The 22,111-nt window shown below is 30.3% G+C and overlaps 1 protein-coding gene across 3 annotated transcripts in view; it reads left to right on the plus strand.

The window, feature by feature from the left end:
* dsd (attractin-like protein dsd) overlaps positions 1-21,410 on the plus strand; it is a 216,022-nt gene extending 194,612 nt beyond the window's left edge. For all 3 annotated transcript variants that reach the window (XM_075376983.1, XM_075376990.1, XM_075376991.1), the window contains exons 20-23: positions 3,191-3,269; positions 6,380-6,520; positions 9,615-9,729; positions 18,856-21,410. In XM_075376983.1, coding sequence (XP_075233098.1) covers positions 3,191-3,269; positions 6,380-6,520; positions 9,615-9,729; positions 18,856-18,995 — 475 coding nt within the window. In that variant the 3' untranslated portion in view covers positions 18,996-21,410. The remainder of the gene's footprint in view (positions 1-3,190; positions 3,270-6,379; positions 6,521-9,614; positions 9,730-18,855) is intronic.
* Positions 21,411-22,111: the final 701 nt, after the last annotated feature.

Below are 22,111 nucleotides of genomic sequence, written 5' to 3' on the forward strand. Positions count from 1 at the left end.
CAACCTTCAACATTATTGCCTTGTTTTATTTTAACAGAACTATTGTTTAGCTACACAAAATATGAAGGAACATAAGGATACAAAAGAGTTTTTGTAAATTCATCAGATTTGCATGTCTTGAAAAATGCCAAAAGTGCTGTTTTAGGTGAATTTGTGACCTTATATCCTGAATTACTGGATGAGAAATATAAACACTAACAATTTTCAAGTTCTATAATGAGATGAACTACAGTAGGATGTATTTCATGCATAGGAAATCTGAAAATCCTACAGGTCGTCTCTGAACTAATTATATAATGACCAGTCTCATATATATATTTACTTTGTTTCGATACTGTTCAAAGTGAAAGTTACGCAATTGCTACTTTTATTTCTATTTGCAAGCGTACTTTATAGACTGATGTAAGCTTCTAAAATACCCAGTAGAACATGGTTGTAAGGAACTTCCCATCTATTATCAAGCACTATTCCATTGATTTTTTATGGTGAACTACCATCTTCTGAAGAAAGTCCTTTAATGGATGTCCATCATCTGTGTAGGTAAGAAATGAGTAGGTATCGATATATTAGTATATGTATACAATGTATGCATGCAAATATATAGGTTTATGAAGTTATGTAAATAATATGAATTAAAGTTCATGTGTGTATTTAATAGTCAAATTAGCACTCACGCTTGCAAACTGATTGAGAGATGTACTATCAACTTGGAAGTACTTAGTAGAGTGACACTTATTCTAATTGTCATTTGAAAAATTGTGTGCACTGAAGGGTGAGGATGGTTGGTTTGGAATTTGATATGAATATGAGTTAATTACATTTGACAACTTATCTTTGTGAGCATGACTATTCTTAGTTTTTGAAGAAAATGCAGGCAGGTGCATTATCTAAATCTAGTATGTAAAGGAACCAGGTTCCCCCTCCTGACATAGGCAGCGTACTATTATTCGCTTATCTAAATGTAAATCACATGGCCCATATTCCTCTATCACAATGGGTTGTAGGTTTCCTATGGAAAAATGTATCAATAATTTTTGTAATTAAATTTCTATTTGAGATAACAACATAAAACAAAATTTACAGAATTTCTCTAAATTGCAATCGTAATGTTACCCAATATCATAAAGATTTATGATAGACAAAAAATTTATGTTTTTTACCCCAAAAACACTAAAATTCAAAAAGCAAAAATGGTTTTTAGAGATTTATCTGAAGAGTATTTGCAAGCCTAAATTTAGTGAATATCTTGTTTTGTGTAGTTGGAAATGGAGAAAATTTGCAATCATTGTTCAAAGTTTTTTTCTTCTACCCTTTCATGGTCGAATTTCAAAAATCCAGACATACATTGTTAGATATTAACATATAGATTACACATACCAGAAATCAAGTTTATATTCTCATTAGTTACAAAGAAATTAAAAAAATAGTAAAATTCAATGTTTACTCAGAATTCTGAAAAATCCTTTCTTAGTGTGCAGTTACATTGTAAGAGGAGAATGTGTATATAAATTTTCATGAATTTATCTTAAGTAGTTTTTGCTGGGCATTGATTATTAATTTGTCAGGATGTCTTGTTTTATAGGTACATATATATATATATATATATATATATGCTTGAAGGTTATGTGGTAGCTTGATTGCATTTAGTTGAATTCTTGTATTGATTTCAATGTGTCTTTTTATTTTCCTTAGAGTTCGGGTGGCTTCTTTTCTTTGTTTTACTAGATTTTGGAAGGATGTTTCTGATTTTTGGAATTGGTGTAATAGCTAGTGGATAGATGTCTCTAAACTGTTTCATCACATTCGCTGTTCCACCATTGATGCTTTTTATAGGGTTTTATTGAGGACAATTCTGTGATTTGTTTAGGTTGTTAAATAGAGCTAGTTTATCCGTGATTGTTATTTTTTCAGTTGCTTTTTGGTAATTATATTTTTGATTAGAGTGGTAAAGTCTGGTTTTCTTTTAGTTTTAGGGGCTTGGTTTTGTTGGTAGTGACTTTGACTTGGTAGTGATTTGAGCCTGTGTCTGTTCCTTGGAGGATTTTTACATTGTAGATCTTATTGTGGTGGTGTTTGTCTATGAAGACATGGTGTAGATGCCATTCTCCTTTAGTGTCATTGGGGTGTTTCCAGGTTTTTAGGTTTCCTCTTGAAATATGGATTTCTCCAGAGATTGATAAATCTCTGTCCATTTTCATTTGTTCTCTTATGGGCGGGCCATTTGCGTTGATGTCACAGTATCTTCTTTCTCTGCATAGTTGAACAAATGGAAGTCTCCATTTGTTGTTTAATGTGATTTTTGGGGATATTATTTATGATCTGGTCGAGTACATCCCAGAACATTTCTGTTTCTTTACGGCCTTTTGGAGATATGTTTTTATTATTAGTCAGGATGGTGTTTATTATGGTGTAAATTTTATTAGATAGATACCTTTAGGGTGAATGTTGAGATTGTTGGAGATTGTGACTTGAATTCTTATATGGAGTTTGTTATTTTGAGGTGACCAAAAAAAATCTGTTCCAAACTGTTTAGAACAGACTGTCTGTTTTTACCACACCTGATTCTTTTTACTTTTCCCTTTCTGATGTCTTCCTCAGTTTATGTTTGCTACCTTTTTTTATTGCTCCCCAATTGTTTATTCCACTGAAAGGTATCCATTCCTTCTTGGTTAGTGTTCCCTTGTGCAAGTTTTTAAATTTTCATTTTGAATATAGTGATTGTATATATGGTGGGAGAATCAAGTGTACTCATAAACTAAAGTCCAGCGTAAACATCAGCAATATAAAGCAGTAATCAGCTATCATTTGACACTTTCCCAGGTATACCTTGTAGATCATATAAAAGTCAACAATATTAACAAAATTATGAATAAATATGTTTTAATATATTTATAGAATTTAAACAACTGAAGATGTGGGATCCAACAAAAATTAACTTGTAATTAGTAAGTTTAACTCATCTGTTTACTGTGTTTGGGTGGTTTATATTTCATTTATGTGCATATATGGTTGGAATTTTTTTTTAGTGCAGCATGACCAGCAGAATGTAACTGTCTTTAGTTTTGTTTATTAAAGGTGTTAAATTTTGTGTTAATCCTTTTGATACTGAGCTATAGTATCTATCTTCCTTTAGAAAATAAAATACCATAATAATTATTACATTGTTTTAATCAGTTGTTTTTTTTTTCAGTTGCTTCCTTGCATTACTTTTAGTAGCTGCTGTTCTATGGAAGATTAAACAGAAATTTGACATGTACAGAAGAAGGCAGGTATGTATATTCATACACTGTTCCAAAAGTAATATCTTTTCCTTCCAGATCATTTAAGGTCAAGAATTGAGACTCGATGCTTTATAGTAGTAGGCATTTACTAATAAAGAATGTTTTTTTCCATCCTCCTTGGGTGAGAATCTCTGTTACTAAAAGGCTGTCACTGTGGAGGTATATCATAACTTTTCATTATATCCATGATGATGTGTCCACAACCAGTAGAATTATGTAACAAAAATTTGGTATTTGAGCTCGTGAATCTTTCCTGTGCAACAAGAATCGCCACCATTGATGAGTCCGAATGATTACAGTATCTTGTAACAAATGGGTGACAGTTTCTTTTCACAAATCTGGATGTAACTTTGCACAATTGATGCAGCCATTGTGCTTATACCAAGATTTCTATTGAAATCATGATTCCAAAACCATCCTTAATAATATCTTTAATAAAATGTTGGAGAGTCTCCTTTAATCATCCTGTATATCCTGTGATCAGTTGCAGTTTTTCTTCATGAAATTTGAATTTTTGTCCACCAGATTACAATTTTCATAAACATTTGGCTGTGTGAACAGTGGTTAATTTATTCGTAATATGTATAAAAACCTTCATAACGTCATTTCTGAAATCCTGCTAAAGTATACAAATTCTTCATTTTGTGAATTGTCTGGAAGCTTGAATACTGACTCACACTTCTTCTCCTGCTAGTTTTAAAAAAGGTATTTTCCTAATTGATGCAGTACTATCCAACTCATTAAAAGTGCCTGAATATTAAAAGACTATTATTATTATTTTGTTGTCTTTTTTTACTACACATGGCAGATAGGTTGACACAGTATGTTTGTTATTTGTGTTTTTTGTCTTTCCATTTTTGCCACACCTGATTCTTTTTACTTTTCCGTTTCTGATATCTTCCTCAGTTTATGTTTGCTACCTTTTTTTATTGCTCCCCAATAGTTTATTTCACTGAAAGGTATCCATTCCTTCTTGATGTTTAGTGTTCCCTTGTACAAGTGTTTTTAAATTTTCATTTTGAATACAATGATTGTATATATGGTGGGAGAATCAAGTACACTCATAAACTGAAGTCAAGAGTAAACATCAGCAATATAAAGCAGTAATCAGCTATTATTTGAAACAATATGTATTTTGCCTGTTTTACTGTTTTTTGAAAAATTATTTTTCACTCCCATAGATGTGAGTGAGGGAAACTGTCCTGTAGTAGCACCTTATTACTAAGGGAAATGTACATACCAGCTTTCAAGTCCAGCTCTTCAGATCACATCACTCTGTTTCAACTACTATTTACGTAATAGAGGTTGTTGATCAAAATAATCTGTATTAACCTTTTGTTGATATCTCCTCAACAATAACTATGCTGAATTCCAGATTTTTTGCCAACCATGAAATAGGTTGATGATGAGTAAAACTTTGAGGCTTTTTGCATTTATTAATGAATAATTACAGTGCATTCGAAAAGTTATTGTGCAAAACCTTTTTAATTATTACTTTGTATTTTTATAACATTATTTTATAGAAATGGATATTACAATAACTGGAGTAGTTTATAAAATGTATTGGAAATTACCTCCTCCAACATCAACACAATATTACAAAAGTTTCTGTTTGTTCTCAAACACTTTAACCAGCTGATGTACTGGAATGTCTCATATGTATTGCACTATTGCTGTATTTAGTTATTGCTATTTATTGCAAGCCACAAACCCCTCGAAATGATTCATTCACCAAAGACATTTCGTAAAAAAGTCATTAACCTGTTAGCCGTGTGCACTGTGGCCACCATCTTGTTGGAATCAACCATAACTGATTTTCATTTTGGTTAATTGATTAATGAAGTTGTTAAAACAACTAAATAATGATCACTATTAGCTGTATTTTCAAAAACGATTGGACTCACAATATGCATTCCACTCGCACCAACCCAGACTCCAATTTTTGCTTTGAGTAAAGATTGTTCATGTAATTCATGGGGGTTAGTTGTCAACCACAGTTGTGTGTTTTGTGAATTAATACCTTACCAGGTGAAACCACACTTCATCTGTAAAAAACATAATGAGGATACCTATGGAATTTTGATCAATATAACGTTTAAACCATTGACTATAATTTAGTCTTTTGGCATGATGTATAGATTTCAGCTCTTCAACACACATTACTTTTTCTTTTCTTACAGCTTTATTTGCTGTAGCAAGTTGGATATCTTGCTGCTGTACTAACTTACGCATTGACTTTGATGGAACTTTCGGCCATACCATCCAAAAATAAAATTTGCATCTAAACCATACTGCACAGCAACTTTCTGGAAGCACTGTATAATTTAAGAATAAAGACTGAAGGTGATCTGTAAAAGTCATGTTATGTTTATAACTCAAAACTGTGAGATTAAAAAAAAAAAAAGTAAAAGCATGATACTAACTTTAAGGATACCACTTTACATGACCAGTAAGTTTTGATAAAAGTCATTGAAAATCGGACATAAACTTACTTGTTACAGCAGTATAGTCTGTAAACCCACAGTCAGTTTAATTTTTACCTGGAAGACTGATTGTTGATTATCCATGAATATTTGAGTAATGAAATCTAGACATAAAAAATTATATTGAAGGATTTTAGATCATAAGATATATGACTCTAATTACTATTAGTCATATATCTTTTGTGTGACAGAAAGTAGTTCATCATAAACTGCCTTATTATTCATGGTGTATAGTTTTTAATTATGAGATATGCGTTTTATGTATTAACCTGAATGGGAACTATAATGGCACTAGGGATATTCTGCTTGGTTTCTAATATTAAAGATGACATCATTTGCTGTAGTGAATTACTAAAACTTTAGCTCTGAATTAATTTCTTTTTGAATACCCACTCTTAGATTTTCATCTCCTAAAAAGTGCTTTCAGGGCACCATTTGATGTATTTAGAAAACTCCTGTGAATTATTACTTTTTTATTTAGATTGATACAAATTTTTAAGTTATATATTTTTTTTACTTTTTGTTTTATTTCTTTATGTATTAAATAAGCAGATTTATTTATTAATTATTTAATATTTTACTTACATTCAATTATTAAATTAACTATTTTTTCAGAGGCTGTTTGTTGAGATGGAGCAAATGGCTAGTCGTCCATTTTCTCAAGTTCTTGTAGAAATAGAGAAACGAGATAATTCCACAACTCCTCAGGATATTTCCATTGCTGCAATAAATAGCACACTAAGAAAGCGAAAAAAAGTATGAATAATTTTTATAAGCAGTTAATTTTAAAGTATGCATTACTATGTCCGAGAAAATCTGAACTGTCATGTTGACAAAAAAACCAGAATTATTACAGTTTTTATTTATTTTTCGTGTTTACAATAGTCACTATACTCAAGTATAGTGACTATTGTAAACACACCTTGAGATTTTGTTTGTTGCTTATGAATAGCGTTAATAACAACCTGCATCCGTTGTCAAAATTCAATGACTGGAAATAGATTTTTTGGTTTTGTCAATGATTTATTTTATTCATTCCCTGTATGATTATTGTATGAGGGTAGAGTGAAAAGTTTCAGGCCTCACACAGAGATGGTATATTAGTATGCTAAATTTCAACAGTGTTGCATGATTTCATTCTTCATTATTTTACTATAAGAGTTTCAAGTTGTTGCATCACATAGTATAATATCTACAATCCATTAAAGTAGAGAATTAGGGTGTTTTTTTGGAAAATTGATAACTGAAAATTTGTGCAGTAATTAAATGCTTTCTTCTGAAAGGCTTAAGTGGAAAGGAAATTAAAGAAGAGCTTGATACAGCATTGGAAGATTCTTTTCCATCAAATACAACAGTTACAATGCTGGGTTACAGAAATTAAAATGTGTCGAACACACTAGTGATAAATCACAAAATGGCTATACCACTTGAGTATACCAGAAGTGATGGAAAAAGTGCACAAAATCGTTTTGGCAGATCAAGTGACATCATACAAGTTAGCAGAATCTATAGGCATGTCAGCAGAATGCGTGTCCAATATTTTGCACTAAGATTTGGTCATTAATAAGTTGTGTATTAGATGAGTGCTGTGTTAGCTCACGCTTGACCAAAAACATTTCAAGCGATTGTCTCAAGCTCTTTGGCGCAATCTAGAGGAATTTTTACGTCGATTTGTGACTGTTGATGCGATTGATCTGACTAACTATACTTGTTTCCCCTAAAAAAATAGCTTGGATGGAAGAAATTTTTTACCAGTAATGAAGTTATTGCTGCTGTAGATGGTTGTTTTAAGGAGTTGGATAAATCACATACCGGGCACTCTTGTAGAACGCTGGACTAAGTATATAGTCCTTAATGATTACTATTGAAAAATAAATCAAATGTACCGTAAAATTGTTTTCTTATTCAGGCCCAGAACTTTTCACTCCAACCTTGTATTTTTAATTATAAAGAATTACATACAGATAAAAATTTACTACATTTTTAAACTTTTCTAATTTTGTAATTCCTGTGGAAATATTTTTTTCAGTTGTGAAATTAAAACTTCATATTGAAAGAATTTTATTATTTTTAAGTAATATCAGATTAAAAAATCAAATTGGCATGATTAAAAATGTAATTTTTCTTTTAATAGGTCACATTAATTGTTCTGTTATTTTAGATTTCACCTCACCCTAAACTTCATGGCTTTTGATTGTTATCTAAAAAAAAATTTGAGAAAATCAAATCTTTAAAACTAAATTGTACATTAAATAAGCTTAATGTCAGATTTTTCTTTTTTTCAATTTTTAGGAAATCATTCTTTACAACCCTTCAGGAATTTTGAAAACACTAATAAAATAAGTAACAAATAAATAAATTCATAATATAAATAATAATTTAGAATACTTTTTTACTACAGTTTCCAATTATGGCACTTTTTCGTGTATAAAAAAATTGATTTGATGTCTACATACTAACTAAATAATATATTTATTGAATTAATCTTTTAAAAATTCTTAACGTAATAATTAAAATTTAATATAAAAAATTCTTAATACAAAATATCAACTACCCAAATCAGAAAAGCACTGTTATATACTTTCCTAAAAGTTCATAAAAAGTTTTGTATTACAATTTCAATATAAAGATGAAAAAGAATTCAAGTCTAAAGAAATACAATTGTTTTTTAATTAATCATAATTATTGCAAATTAATGAAAGAAATTTTTCTGAGTAGTTAATTAAACTGAAATTGACATCTGACTATAATGTATGGTGTATTTTTTAAGATATGTACAGTAGATTTTTAAGATAAGTGCCTGACTAGTTTTATTCTATGTTTATGTACCTGTTTGAATCAGTTATAAGTGCTGAATCATTCCATCAGCCAGTATGCATAACACAGTAGTAAGCAGTGCACATAATTAATAAGTATATCATGTAGCATTAGCTATTATTCAGTGTTCAAACTCAGCATTTTTAAATTACAATGTTTCACGGTGAACTGTTTCATTCACCTGCTAATTAATTATTTCTTCTCAGTATTGAACCAACAGAAAGAAAAGAAGATAAAGCAATACTTGGCAAACTTTATAACTAGGAAATGAAAACAGAAAATTACTCAATAATATTTAATGAGATTTTATTTTTTGTAGTTTTCTAAACTTTTTGTAGCTTATGCTTTAGCAGATAACATTGTTGAAAGCACCAAGGAAACAATTGTGAAGAGGTTGATAATAATGATTGTAACATAGTTGCAGTTGTTTTAATCATATAGACACATTCTGTACCAGTGTACAATATTTTGAAGTTGACTAATCTCTTAGATTATCAGTAATTTGGAACACTTTATGGAAAATATTTATTAAAATAGTTGCATCCAAAAGAGATACGGAGTTTTACTCTGAAGCTTAAATCCAAATTAATGTTTATGCTAAGTACTTTGTTATTAATTTTGCCTTCATAGATTATATTAGATAATATAAAATATTAAGCCCTGATTATCATATTTTAACACTGTGCATGCAACTGATCTCTCATTCTTTAACTATACATTATCCAACAGGTAGTTAATTTAATATTTCTTTTTATTTCATTAAATCGTAGTTAACCATTAAAGTCAATTGATTTTCTATATTATGTATTGTTCCTTCATTGAATAAATATGTCGAAAAGTGACTTTTTTAACTTAAGTGAATCAAATTTAAATTTGATTTCAACATTGATTTGTATATACATATATTCAAAACATTCATAAATTTTAATATGATCTTTCATAACATATGTTTAATATGTTTTAGTATCTTTTTTATTATTGTTTTATATTAATATATATTTTGACATGATTTAGTATTTTCAAATTGTTTCAGGATTCACCTAGTCCAATTGCATTAGAACCTTGTTGTGGGAACCGTGCTGCTGTTCTCTCCCTTTTGATTCGTATGCCCACAGGAGGTGAAATGTATACTCCTTCAGGGCAGTCAGGTAGGTCTTTATTTGCTGTTAATTTTATTTTTATATTCATCAGCCTTTTATTTAGATTAACACACAGTTTTTTTGTATAAATAAATACCAAACCTCTAAGAAATGATTTGGGACTTTAAAGTAACAGAAGTTCTAATACTTATATCTGAAAAGCTTAGTTTTTATCTGCCATCCTTTTTATGATTTTTTCGGCAGAAATTCTTATTAAAGAATGGATTTTAAATATTCTATTTACTATAGTACACAATTTTAATCAGACCATTATAAAAAATAACTTTTTTTTAATTGCAGCCATTTTATTTTTTGAGTAACTATTAGTTCAGCTGAATTGTTTCATAGGATAAAATCTGAAGTACATTGTTTTTAACAAAATGACATCTTATTTATTCAGAATACAATTTAACAACCAAGTGCAACAGAAATCATGATAGTACCTCTTTCAGAATGCAGTTTTATTGGAAATTAAAATTTTCCCTCCATTAAGAATTTTTTAGTCAATATCTGAAAGTGTTGAATTAACATCTAAAACATCTTTATAAAATGCTTAAAAAGGAATTTAATCCAAAAGTTTTAAATTTTATAAATGGTAACAATTAAAATTTCACTGCCAGCTGATAAGGTTTTAGAGTCTTATTTTAGGAACCTGAAGTTTTAGCCTAGCTGCTTCAACATCTGATGAGGAGAAAAGTATTTAAATTAGTATGGAATTTTTTAGCCATCGTGGAGCTGTAACTCTAGAGGGTGCATTCTCAGGTGGCGGAGCAAGGAATGTTTCCCAGACATGGGTAGTAGGATGAAATGAAATAACTCTTGCTGGGCAACAGTCTCAAAGACAAATTGAAGAAATTTCCAACAACAGAGAGGGTGAATGAGCCTAGGAGGTTGGTCTCTGAATTTAAATATAGTGTTGGTCTGGGAGGCTGTTAGGTGGCAGCCCCTCTGCTGGCTACTCAGTACAGTGCTTCTTCATTACTGGCAAACTCACAAAAGCCTTGGAAGTAGAACAGGATTTAATGTTATTCAACAAAATCAGCAAGTCAAAAATATCAAGAAATTTGGGATTACAGACTTCTTAAATGTAGCTGCTTGTTGTATAAGGGAATTATCAGGCAAGGAAGCAGAATAAGATGATTAAGAAGCAGAAAGTAGACATACTGATAACGGAAATAGAAAAGAAATTGAAAGGAACTAAAGATTTAATGAATGATTTACAGTTGAGTTCTGTGGAACAGAAGAGCTAGTGTGGGAGTTTCAATCCTGGTGAACCAGAAATGGAAGAAGAGAATATCAGAATAAATGAAAGAATAGTGTCGGTAAGATTAAAAATTGTTAGAGGTCATTTGATAGTCGTAGGGGTATATGCTGAGAAGGGAGGAAGGAAGAAACACAGATTTTTTATGATGATCTTCAGAATTTGGTTAATAAAATTAATAAAGCAGACCATGTATCGGTTGTAGAAGACATCAATGCTAGGGTTGGTAATGAGCTTATATCAGCAGTAGTAGGCAAATTTGGTAAAACAGTGAACTTGAATGATCAAGAATTATGTCAGTTTGCATCATTTAATAATTTAAAGATTACTAACATTTTTTTCAGAAAGAATATTCACAGGTTCTCTTGGAATGCAAGTGGGTTAAGGTCTCTATTAGATATATTAATTAATGACAAGATGAGGAGCCAGATTCAAGAAATTAGAGCATATTTTAACCACTAACTTCGGTTGGTTAAGATTTCAATTTTGGTAAAATGGAAGAAAATCTCCCAACATGGCTGGATGAAAAATGATAATGTGCTTAAAGTTCATCTTCTGCAGGAGTATTAGTATTAAATACTGATTACAAAATCTATTCAAATATAATTAACAATTGAGTGAAGGCTAATAAAGAAGTAATCCTGTGTGAGAAGCAGAATGACTTTGGGATTGGACGTTAATGCACTGATAGCATTTTTTCCATAAAAAGATATATTGAAAAGTGATGTGAATATAACAAAAGAGACACACACACACACAGCCTTCATTTATTTGGAAAAAGCTTTTGATAAAGTCACTCAGTTCATTTTCTGGCAAATTTTGCCGAACAGTGGATACCCACCTCATTTAATCAAAGTAGTTAAAAATAGGTGTTATAACACAGATTGTGATCAATACTGGCTGGAATCATTTAGATAGTATAACTGTTAATCAGGGAGTAAGACAAGGGTGCAGGATATCACTTGTTTTATTTTATATATATATATATATATATATATTAAATAAAATAGACTTATATTTTCAAGAAATGGAAATGTATTGTTCGTACCGTTATAGTATTAGGTAACGACAATGGTGTGAGTGGTTTATTGTTTGCAGAGGATATATGGATAATACAAGAAGTCAAAGGTGACCTGCAGAGATCAATTTATACATTGAATATATTATGCAGGACTTATAGTCTTACAATGTAGTACTTAAACAACTCTCTTACTGCAGTTATGTGGGATGTGATATCAGCTTTGAAGTGAATTTTGATGTAGAGAAAAAAGTTAATAAATTCCAATCTCTGTGTAGTACCATAAGCAAAATGTTGAATAACAGAGATAGAAAGAGACACAATTGAAATTCTTAAAATTACAGCCACCACAATTCTTCTTTATGGAAGTGAGTCATGAGTTACCATAAAAGACAAGAAAGTAAGATTACAGGCAGCAGAGATTTGATTTCTAAGGAGGCTGAAGGATGTCGCACGGTTAAATTGTCTACGGAATGAAGAAATAAGAACCGAATTGGATATTTATCACTGAATGAAAGAGTGACAGATAATAGCAATTAGTGGAAGCAACATCTGGAGAGAATGTCTGATAATATGGTAATAAGATTTCCATACAAGTACAAAATTATCAATCAGCCTTACAGAAGGAGAGACATTGGAAGACTACATAAAAGATGGCAGTAGCTCATTGTGAGTTTGGAACAGACATAAGCATAATTGTGTGTAAGAAGAAAACTTTTTGGGAAATAAACTTTTTCCTTGATCATTAGTTGGAAAGTTGTAGAATGAGACATTTTCATGGTTGTATAACCTGGCCAAATCCCCTATAATTTTTATTGCAGGGGATATAATTTAATCTAATCAGCCGTATTTCTCAACCTTTCAGTATTTGCAACCCAATTTTCAGTAATAATTTTCATTACACCCCCCCTCTCATACAATAATAATGTATTTTGACGCTGAGCTATAATCTGACACTATAATCTTAATTACAATACAAACCTTACAAATTACCAAGAATAAGTAAATTTATTGATATTTGGCAATACCAATTCGCTACATTTACAAAACCAGAATGAATGCCTGTTTATTGCTCTCTGTCCTACATCATCCATATCGGACATTCTCATGGCTTTGTGAGAAGTTCTGATTTGTCTCAAACATTCTGGAGCATCTGCACGATCATCTCCACAAACGTGTATAAATGCTCTGCACCTCATTCAATTTCAGCCAATGTCAGTCAAGTCGATCCTTCTATTGCTATCAAATTTATCGTGAATGTGTATGTTGTAATTTGCGTGTTAATTGCAATTCATAGATTTATACAGAATCAGGTATAAATTTTTAATTGTGTGTAAGCAAGCTTTTGACAATAGTGAAGCATCAACAAGTGCATAGACGAGTGTGGTTCCAAAAATAACATCATGAAAATATTCTCAAGAACACTTAAATTTTGGGTTTACCAGTACTGAAGTAAATGAAGAAGAAGGGTCCTTTTGTGTCATTGCTGAAAACATTTGGCAGTGGACAGCATGAAACCTAATAAGCTAAAACAACATATGGAAATGCTTCATAGTGAGTATGTTAACAAAACCTGAGAATTCTTTGAATTAAAAGCATATGAAAAGCAATCATTTTTAAAAAAACATAGTGAATGAAAAAGCTTTACTCGCCTCTTACAAAGTTTCATGTAAAATAGCCATTTGTAAAAAGCCTCACACCATTGGTAAAGAGCTTATTTTGCCAGCTGCAATTGAGATTGTAGAAATTATGTTTGAAGATAATTTTGTCAAACAATTGCAGTCCATAGCTGAATCATAGCTGATACTGTTGCTCATCGAATTGGTGGTATAGCTGAAGATGTATAGCATCAGCTTTTTGGAAAGTTATGTGATAAACTGTTTCAATTCAGATGATGAGTCAACTGATGGCAATAAAGATGCTCATTTCATTGCCTATGTTCGATTTGGTGTTGGTATGTCAGCAGTAGAAGAACTACTTTTTTTCAAACCAATAAAACTCAAAATAACAGCATTTTCATTATTTGCTATCTTAAGTGATTTTATGAATGAGGCAAACATAGAGTGGACAAATTTTGTCAGAATTTTCACCGATGGGGGTATTCCATTTTAATTCAACAAATGATCAGTGAATCACTATTTTTGATTTTGATTATATTTGGTATATGATAACTACCCACCTTGTAGTGGTCAAAAAATATCTTTCTATATTTTAAAAAAAGAAATTTCTTGAGTAATAGACTATTTTCTAACTTGTCAACAGGTAAAAACAGCCATTTTCATCACTTTTTCCATGAGCTGTAGCATTCTTATTTTACTTCATAGAGAAGATCACAAATGGCTTTTTGGAAAGAGTAAAGATGGAACTTCATCTTAGTGTACTCAAAATTCATTTTGTTACATAACCAAATCGTGTAATGTTTATTGAAGTTAAGTTTACAAATTGTTGTGTTTTTCAAATTTTGGGCCTAAAATAAATAATGAAGGGCTTAGGCTAGGAGGCCTGTTCTGTAGCTTTTAATTCTTAGGTATTAGTAGTACTTAAAAAAAAATTGGACTGTTACAGAGTGTCCATTAAAAAAAATGCCCACCAAATCGTAAGATTTTAAAAATGTCTAATTTTTTTCAGGTTATCACTGTTGTGATTACCTGGTAACAAGAATTGAGGTATTCTTCAGTCTCTTGAACATCTTTATTAGAGCAGAAAATAAATAGTATATTTTTAATATTGTCTTTGCAATAATTGTATAATTCAGAAGGTGTAACAATTTGATTGTTGACTGTCCTTTGAAGGCTTGCTTTAGTCATAGTCCTTTTTACAGTTCCATCAATACCACTACATGGTCCTTTTCCAGGATATGAAGCAAAAAAATGCCATTCAGCTGCAATTTCAAAATCTTCTTGATGATAGCACAAATTTAAGAAATTTTTTGTTGTTTTTATATTGGGTTGAGAAGCCATCAGAAAAATAAAAAAAAAATTGTTTAACTTGTAGTAACAGTGTTTTTACTTCATTTATAATTTGCTTTTGTAAGCAGAAGAACGTTGTAATATTGTGCTTCAAGTACTCACTAATCACACAGTAGCTTTGGCTTTGTAATTTTCCTTCTTTTGTAAAATATATAAGAAATGGATGTTCTGTGGCATAAATGTTTGACCATGATATGACTGGACTTCATCCTGTATCACTAAAAGAACATTTTGAGAGGTCTTCCATTACAATACATTCACCCTCTTCATATAATAATTAATTCCTAAATCAGCATAATTTTGTGATACTAAACCGGTTTCTTCTATAGAAATATTTAAATCAAAGGAATTGTTTAATTTATTGATAAACGACTCGGCCAAGTACTGAACAAGATTTATTCACAGACTCTACTATAACACATTGAGGCTTGAATATATCTTGACATTCCAGTTCACTTTCTGTATCATCTTGTGGTTTTTGTATTTTGTTTAAGCATTTTGTACACAGTGATCTGCATGGAATCAATTTTAAATTTGGATTGCTTGTTCAAAGTGTCAAAAATATTTCTCAAAGAGATTTCTTAACTGGTTTAGTGTGACAGTTAAATGTGTCAGAGTAACTTTTCCTATTAATATGAAAATATTTATCTAAATATTTGGTTTTATGAAAACTACAGATATTTTTTGATTCAGTACATCCACATCTTAAAGATATCAATGTTATTTGCTGTTCAGTAAGCTAAAATATCATGCAATACTGAAGATCTGTTGTTAGTCAATTTGTGACATACTGTTTCAATGTGAACGCCAATTGAACACTCCATAATTCGTTTTTATTAAATGCTAGGTTTCTTACAATAACAATACAGTTAGTATAAATTACAAACTACCAATTGTACCTCACTTTGTCTTATCCCAGATTCTTCTCTACAGCTAAAATAATTTTTTTTCTAATTAATAAAATAAAAAATAAAAGATATCACATAAAAGAGAAGTTCACTGCTAATGCTAATAAAAATACTTTATAAACAAGTGTACATTACCTAACCACAGTATTAACACGTAACAATACAACATATGACATTGTAATCAAAAACTGTAACTGAGCCTTCTACAATGTTTATAATCAGGATTATGCAAACATTCATGTCCATGCATGTCTATACACTTTTGTATTTAAACATGTTTATGTGTATGAGTCATACTTCAAGTAAAAAACTATCTTGAATATAAGCCATCTCATTATAGACATATCAAAATATTTTGTATATTACGTCTACATTATTGTCTGAAAAAATACTTGCTGTGAATTTTTTGAATACATTGTTCAAGGTTGGAAGGAATGGTGCTTTTAGCAGTTTTGGTTGCTTCATTACTCATCAACTCCTTTGAGTAACAAAAATTTTTATATGGTTTTAAAGTACATAAAAAGTACTTAGGCTGTAAACATTTCAGATTTTTGCTACCTGTCCCACATGTGGTTTTTCAGGCCCAAAAGTGAGACATTTTCAAAATCTTACAATTTGGCTGCCATTTTTTTAATGAACACTCAGGTATAACAGTCCAATTTTTTTTATAAGTACTACTAGTACCTATGAATTAAAAGGTAAAAACCAGGTCTGTTACCATCATTAGCCCTTCATTATTTATTTTAGGCCCAAAATTTGAAAAAAAAAAAAAAACTGTAAACATAACTTCAGTAAACATTACAAGATTTGGTTATGTAATAAAATGAATTTTGAATACATTAAGATGAAGTTCCATCTTTACTCTTACCAAAAAGCCCTTTTTGACTGTATGATGTAAAATAAGAATGCTCATGGAAAAGGTAACAAAAATGGCTGTTTTTACGTGTTGGAAAGTTAGAAAATAGTATATTAATCAAGAAATATTTTTTTAAAAATACAAAAAAAATATTTTTTGGCCGCTACAAGGTGGGTAGTTATCATATACCAAATATCATAAAAATCAAAAATAGTGATGCAATAAAATTTTTGAAAATTTGTTGAATTAAAATGGAATACCCCGATAGTACTCATTCAATGTCTGGAAGATTCCAAATTATACAAGCACTTATTTATATCACAGTGTGTTTGGACACAGTGCATGATCTGCAGAGAAGCTCTAACTTCAAAAGAAATGAGTCCTGGTCTGAAGATTGTGCAAACAATGTTTGTAACTGTAGTAAATTATATAAAAATGTGACCCCTAAAATCAAGGATCTTTTCTGCACTGTAAAGACATGGGTGCAGTATGTTCAGCATTACTATTTCATTTTGAGGCAAGATGGTTATCATGTGGGAAATTTTGCAATATTTTTATGAACTAAGAGATGAAATTGCCATCTTTCTAGAAGAGGAAAACCGACTGGAAGCCGAGAAGTTTCGAGATGTTTTATTTGTGATGGAATTGAGCTACTTTGTTGACATATTCAAGGAATTAAATACCTTGAATATTCAACTCCAAGGAGCAAATACACATATGTTTGATACAAGCAATAAAGTTAATGTTCTTTGTAGAAAATTGTAATTGTGGAACAGAAATTTAAAGAAGAAAACCTAGAAGTGTTTGCAAATGTAACCATTGAAAATTATTTAACCATGCTGGCAAAGAATTTTAAAAAGTATTTTCTTGAGGACAATTTCATAGCAAGTTACAAGTTACTCCCAAAGGACTTTCAACTGCCAAAGAAGAAATATTCTTAGACTTCAGAGCAAGTGGCGAAATCAAAAAACAATTTACTAATAAATTACTCTTTGAATTTTGGGCACGAGTGGATGATGAGTTTTCTGCACTGAAAACAAGAACATTTCATATACTATAACCATTTTTAACATTCTACCTTTACGAAAACAGATTTTCTGCAGCGACTGCTTTGAAGCCAAAATATAGATCTCAGCTAGGTATAGAAAAAGAAGTGTTTATTTCTAATAATTAAACCTTCCTTCAAAAAACTTTCCTCTGCAAGACAGGTCCAAGGGAGTCACTGATAATTATTAAACTTCTTTTTAATTTAGTATGGATAAGTTAATTATTATATTAAATACATTGTGCAGTACTGAATCTTATTTATAAATGTATTATATCAGTGTATTGTGTATTTATTATTTATTATGTCAGAATGTATTTTGTTTTGCTTTCCTTTCAGTAAATTAATAATATTTTCTTACGATATGCTCACGCCTTCTATGTAGTATTATCACGCCTCCCTAGGGGGCTGTGTCCCACAGGTTGAGAAACACTGCCTTCAGAACTATAACTTGAAAACTTAAAAAAACCTTAAACGTTTTAGTTCTTGTCTTTTTTTTATTGAATTGATACCAAGATGAAAGTACAAGATATGCAAATTGATAAAAGTAAACATATTTATAGTGTTAATATAAATAAACATTTTATTCATATCAGTATATAATTTATTCAGTTTAATCAGATCAGGAACAGATAGGTATGCTATTCTATCAATAACAAAAGTGATTGTCTCAAAATTTGTCTGTAAGGATCAAGGAAACTTGATGAGACCATGGGAAAACATATCAAAGTTGTACCCAAAATGCAATTTAATCAGTAAAACAATTTTTATGATTTCTAAGTTATTTATTTTTGGAAATTAATCTATGTTCTTTTTAAAATTATAAATAGGAAAGTGAGTTTTAATGAAAATCTAGAACTTGTATTATTAACATGTATCAAGAATTTAAAATGATGCAAATTATTCAAAACTATTTGTAGTTATAAAGTAATAACTGAGAGCACTGTGTAGATGATCCAAACTACAGCATTTTGTTTACTACTGTATCTAGTAAACAAAATGCTGTAGTTTGGATTTAAGGTAATCCAAATAAACATAACATTAACATGTAATCAGTTTTTAAAATATCTTTTTCTAGCGGGTTTGGCAATTGCATCTGCACTTGTGACTCTGGGCAATCCTAGGAAGGTTAGCATTGATCCAACTACAAAAATGGATATGAAGGGTAAATCAAGAAAGTCTGTTTCAAGTCAGCATCCTGATAGTAATTGTATATAGCACTTACATGAAGAGTCCATCCTATTATTGTAAATATATAAATGTATTCTATATGATATCGTTTTAGGTTTTATATACGTTTGTAAATTGCCTACTTTTTTATTGTTTATTACACATTTTTGTATAAAATACATGACTTCAGTTCTTAGGATTATCAGTGAAGTAACACATTGACTACCTATGACATTGCTCATAATCCATCAGGAGTTGTTTAGTATATGTTATATTAGTTATTGTATGTTTATTTGTTTTGTTATATAGTAATAATTGATTTATTTCTAGGTTTTTTATTATTTAATATGTAAATTTCATATTATATATGAAATTCTTGGTATGTTAGTGTAAGATCTTGATACGCATTTTTTAGTTCTTAAAAGAACATAAACATGTGAACTGTGTTCACATTCAGATATGTATATACGTGAGAGTTATAATACTAGAATACCATTTAAAATAATGCTGTAAATAATCATTTTAGATTGTATTATAATTGTTTTAATTTTGTTTTGTTTCAAGTATTCTTTACTTTAATATTTTTTAAATAATTTCTGTGTGGAACACTGTCGTTTTAATTTAAGCATAACATAGCAAAATCTGACTGAGTCATTTATTGTTCTTTGTAAAGTAACCTTGGCTTTCTGTAAAAATTATCTACTTATAAATGGTGGGGTAGGGAAGAGGTTTTTAATATGAACTATGTAAGTAATTAATTTATTTATTCCGTGTTGATTATATTAATTAGGGATTTCAAGCGAGCGATATTACTTACAGTTACTATGTTATGTATATGGTATATTTACCCTGATAAATTACTGTTTATGATTAAAAAAAAAAGAAGCTGGAAGTGGGGAAAAGTTATCCTTCATTGTCTCTTGCTTGTGTTCCAAATCATTTTCCCATCACTACTCATGAGTAATGCATGTACATTATTCCACATAAGAATTTAATACTTTGTTCACACTTACTAGTGGCTCTAATTTCTTCTTTTTTAGTCTATACTCTTTCCACTGTTGTGTGAGAGAGCTGTTTTGAAAAAATCAGATGAAAGTGCAGCAGAAAATATAATCTACAATTTTAACTCTCTTCAGAGAAGAGCGGGAGATACTTGTTTCTTATCACAAAATGCCTTAAGTTATTTTCATTAGCAATTTCCAATGCCTACTCTCTTGTATCATATTTCCACTAATTATATTCTTTGTGATAACTGCCCTCATAAGCAGGAATGTAGTATCTACATAAAGTGTAGAATGGGAAAAATTGAATTCAAAGTTAAATGGCTAATAGTCCAGTGTACATCGGTAAAAATAGGGTCTTAGCTCCCAATTTTTTCCAAAAACATGGATTTTTATGAAAATTTGGAATTAAGCTAATTAGATCCTCTACTTCAAAAGTTATATATTACAGATTCCTGCTTTTTATTTTTTAAGGGTGAAACTAACCGCTTATTAAAAAAAAAATAAAAACTAATGTATGTTTTTGAACTTAATTTGTTGTTATTCAACATTGCAACCCTTAAAAAGCACCCCTTATAACAAAAAATTAAGAAAAAATCTTTTAAGTGTTTTATTAATATATATATGTTGAAAAAAGTCTTTTTTCAATGAAATTTGATTTATTGTAACTTTTCAACCCTTGAAAAACAACCCCTTACAAGGAAATGAAGGGAAAGAATTGGTTTAATATCTTGCAATGGATTAATACTGCATTTTTTTAAAATTACAAAATATCATAAATTATAAATTATATTATACAAAAAACATGAATCATTCATCATTATTACTCATCACACAATTGCTCTTCTTGATCAATGATGGGAGCCGAGTTATTGCAACTATTGCTGGAACATTTCCCACATGTAGCGTTGCAAAAAAGATCAACTACATGCTGTGCCGCATACTTATTTGCAATTGCAGAAAATCATTTTAAGAAGTTCTTCTGGTGCAGGCATTTTCTTCATTTTGATTGGGCGTAACGATTCACTGTTACTAGTCCATCCCCAATCAGTAGGGCGAATATCTTTTTTTCCCAACCATATCTGCGTTTGGTAGTAAACCCGTTTAATGTGCTCATCTATAGCATCAATTTTCTGTACAAATGTACAATAATTGTACAACATTACTTTTAGTGGTTGCCTTGATAAATGATTTGTAACACAATCTCTCAAGAAACGTTGAGAAATCTACAATACAATTTAATTTGTTCACCCGTATGTCTTTACCAGTTCCATATGATAAAGCCATATAATATTTATCGGCTTTTAATGTCATCAAGCTCTGCATTTTTATTATGAAAGATTTCCACTTGATCTCTTAAATCATTTCTTTTTTCTAGGAGATCAAAAAACTTTTTCTTTCCTTTATTATAAAACGTAGATGTTGTATCGCAACCAGTGAAGCAAAGTGCAAAAAGGATCAATTTTGAACTGTTAGGGTATTCCACCTCAAAACTTTTTGACGAATACAAAACAAGAAACTTTTTTCCCTAATTTCAAGAAATATATTGTTTGAGTGTCTTTAGCTTGAGCCCTCAAATCACTAGGATGTCTTCATCCTCTGCAACAACAACTTTTTGTAAAGTTGATTTATCCTGCAGGGTTGTTTCAACAATTAGTTAACCACCTTGACTACATGTAATAAAATGCTTTTGTAATTCCTGCCTAAGAAACTTTATAAATCTTTTATTTTTATAATTTGATAAAAATTTATTGAGTAACTATTGCAGGCATTCCATTTGCAAATTGATACTCTTTGGATGCAACTTTGTGAATGATGGCTTCTTTCCACTACTTTAGTGCTTTCGCCATCATAAGCGTAAAAAAGAACCATTGTATGATCTCCAAAATTTCTTTTCAGATAAGCAATATATTCTTCAAAGACTTTTTCATAATTGCAATTTGATGGCCATTTAAACCTGTAGAGTAGAATTCCATTGTCGATGTAATGAGAAGTTTCTTGTTTAGTGCAATATCAACTAGTTGAAGTAGAGACTACAATGAAGCTTCCACCCCCAGGGTAAAAGCAGGTATTGGCACTATATAACTTATGTTCCTTGAGCTATTTCTTCCTGCTAACTGTCAAAATTTCACTTTATTCAATGTTTATGGAAAGAATTTAGAG

Source organism: Lycorma delicatula, chromosome 1 (assembly GCF_047948215.1).
Source record: "Lycorma delicatula isolate Av1 chromosome 1, ASM4794821v1, whole genome shotgun sequence".
NCBI classification, from domain to species: domain Eukaryota; kingdom Metazoa; phylum Arthropoda; class Insecta; order Hemiptera; family Fulgoridae; genus Lycorma; species Lycorma delicatula.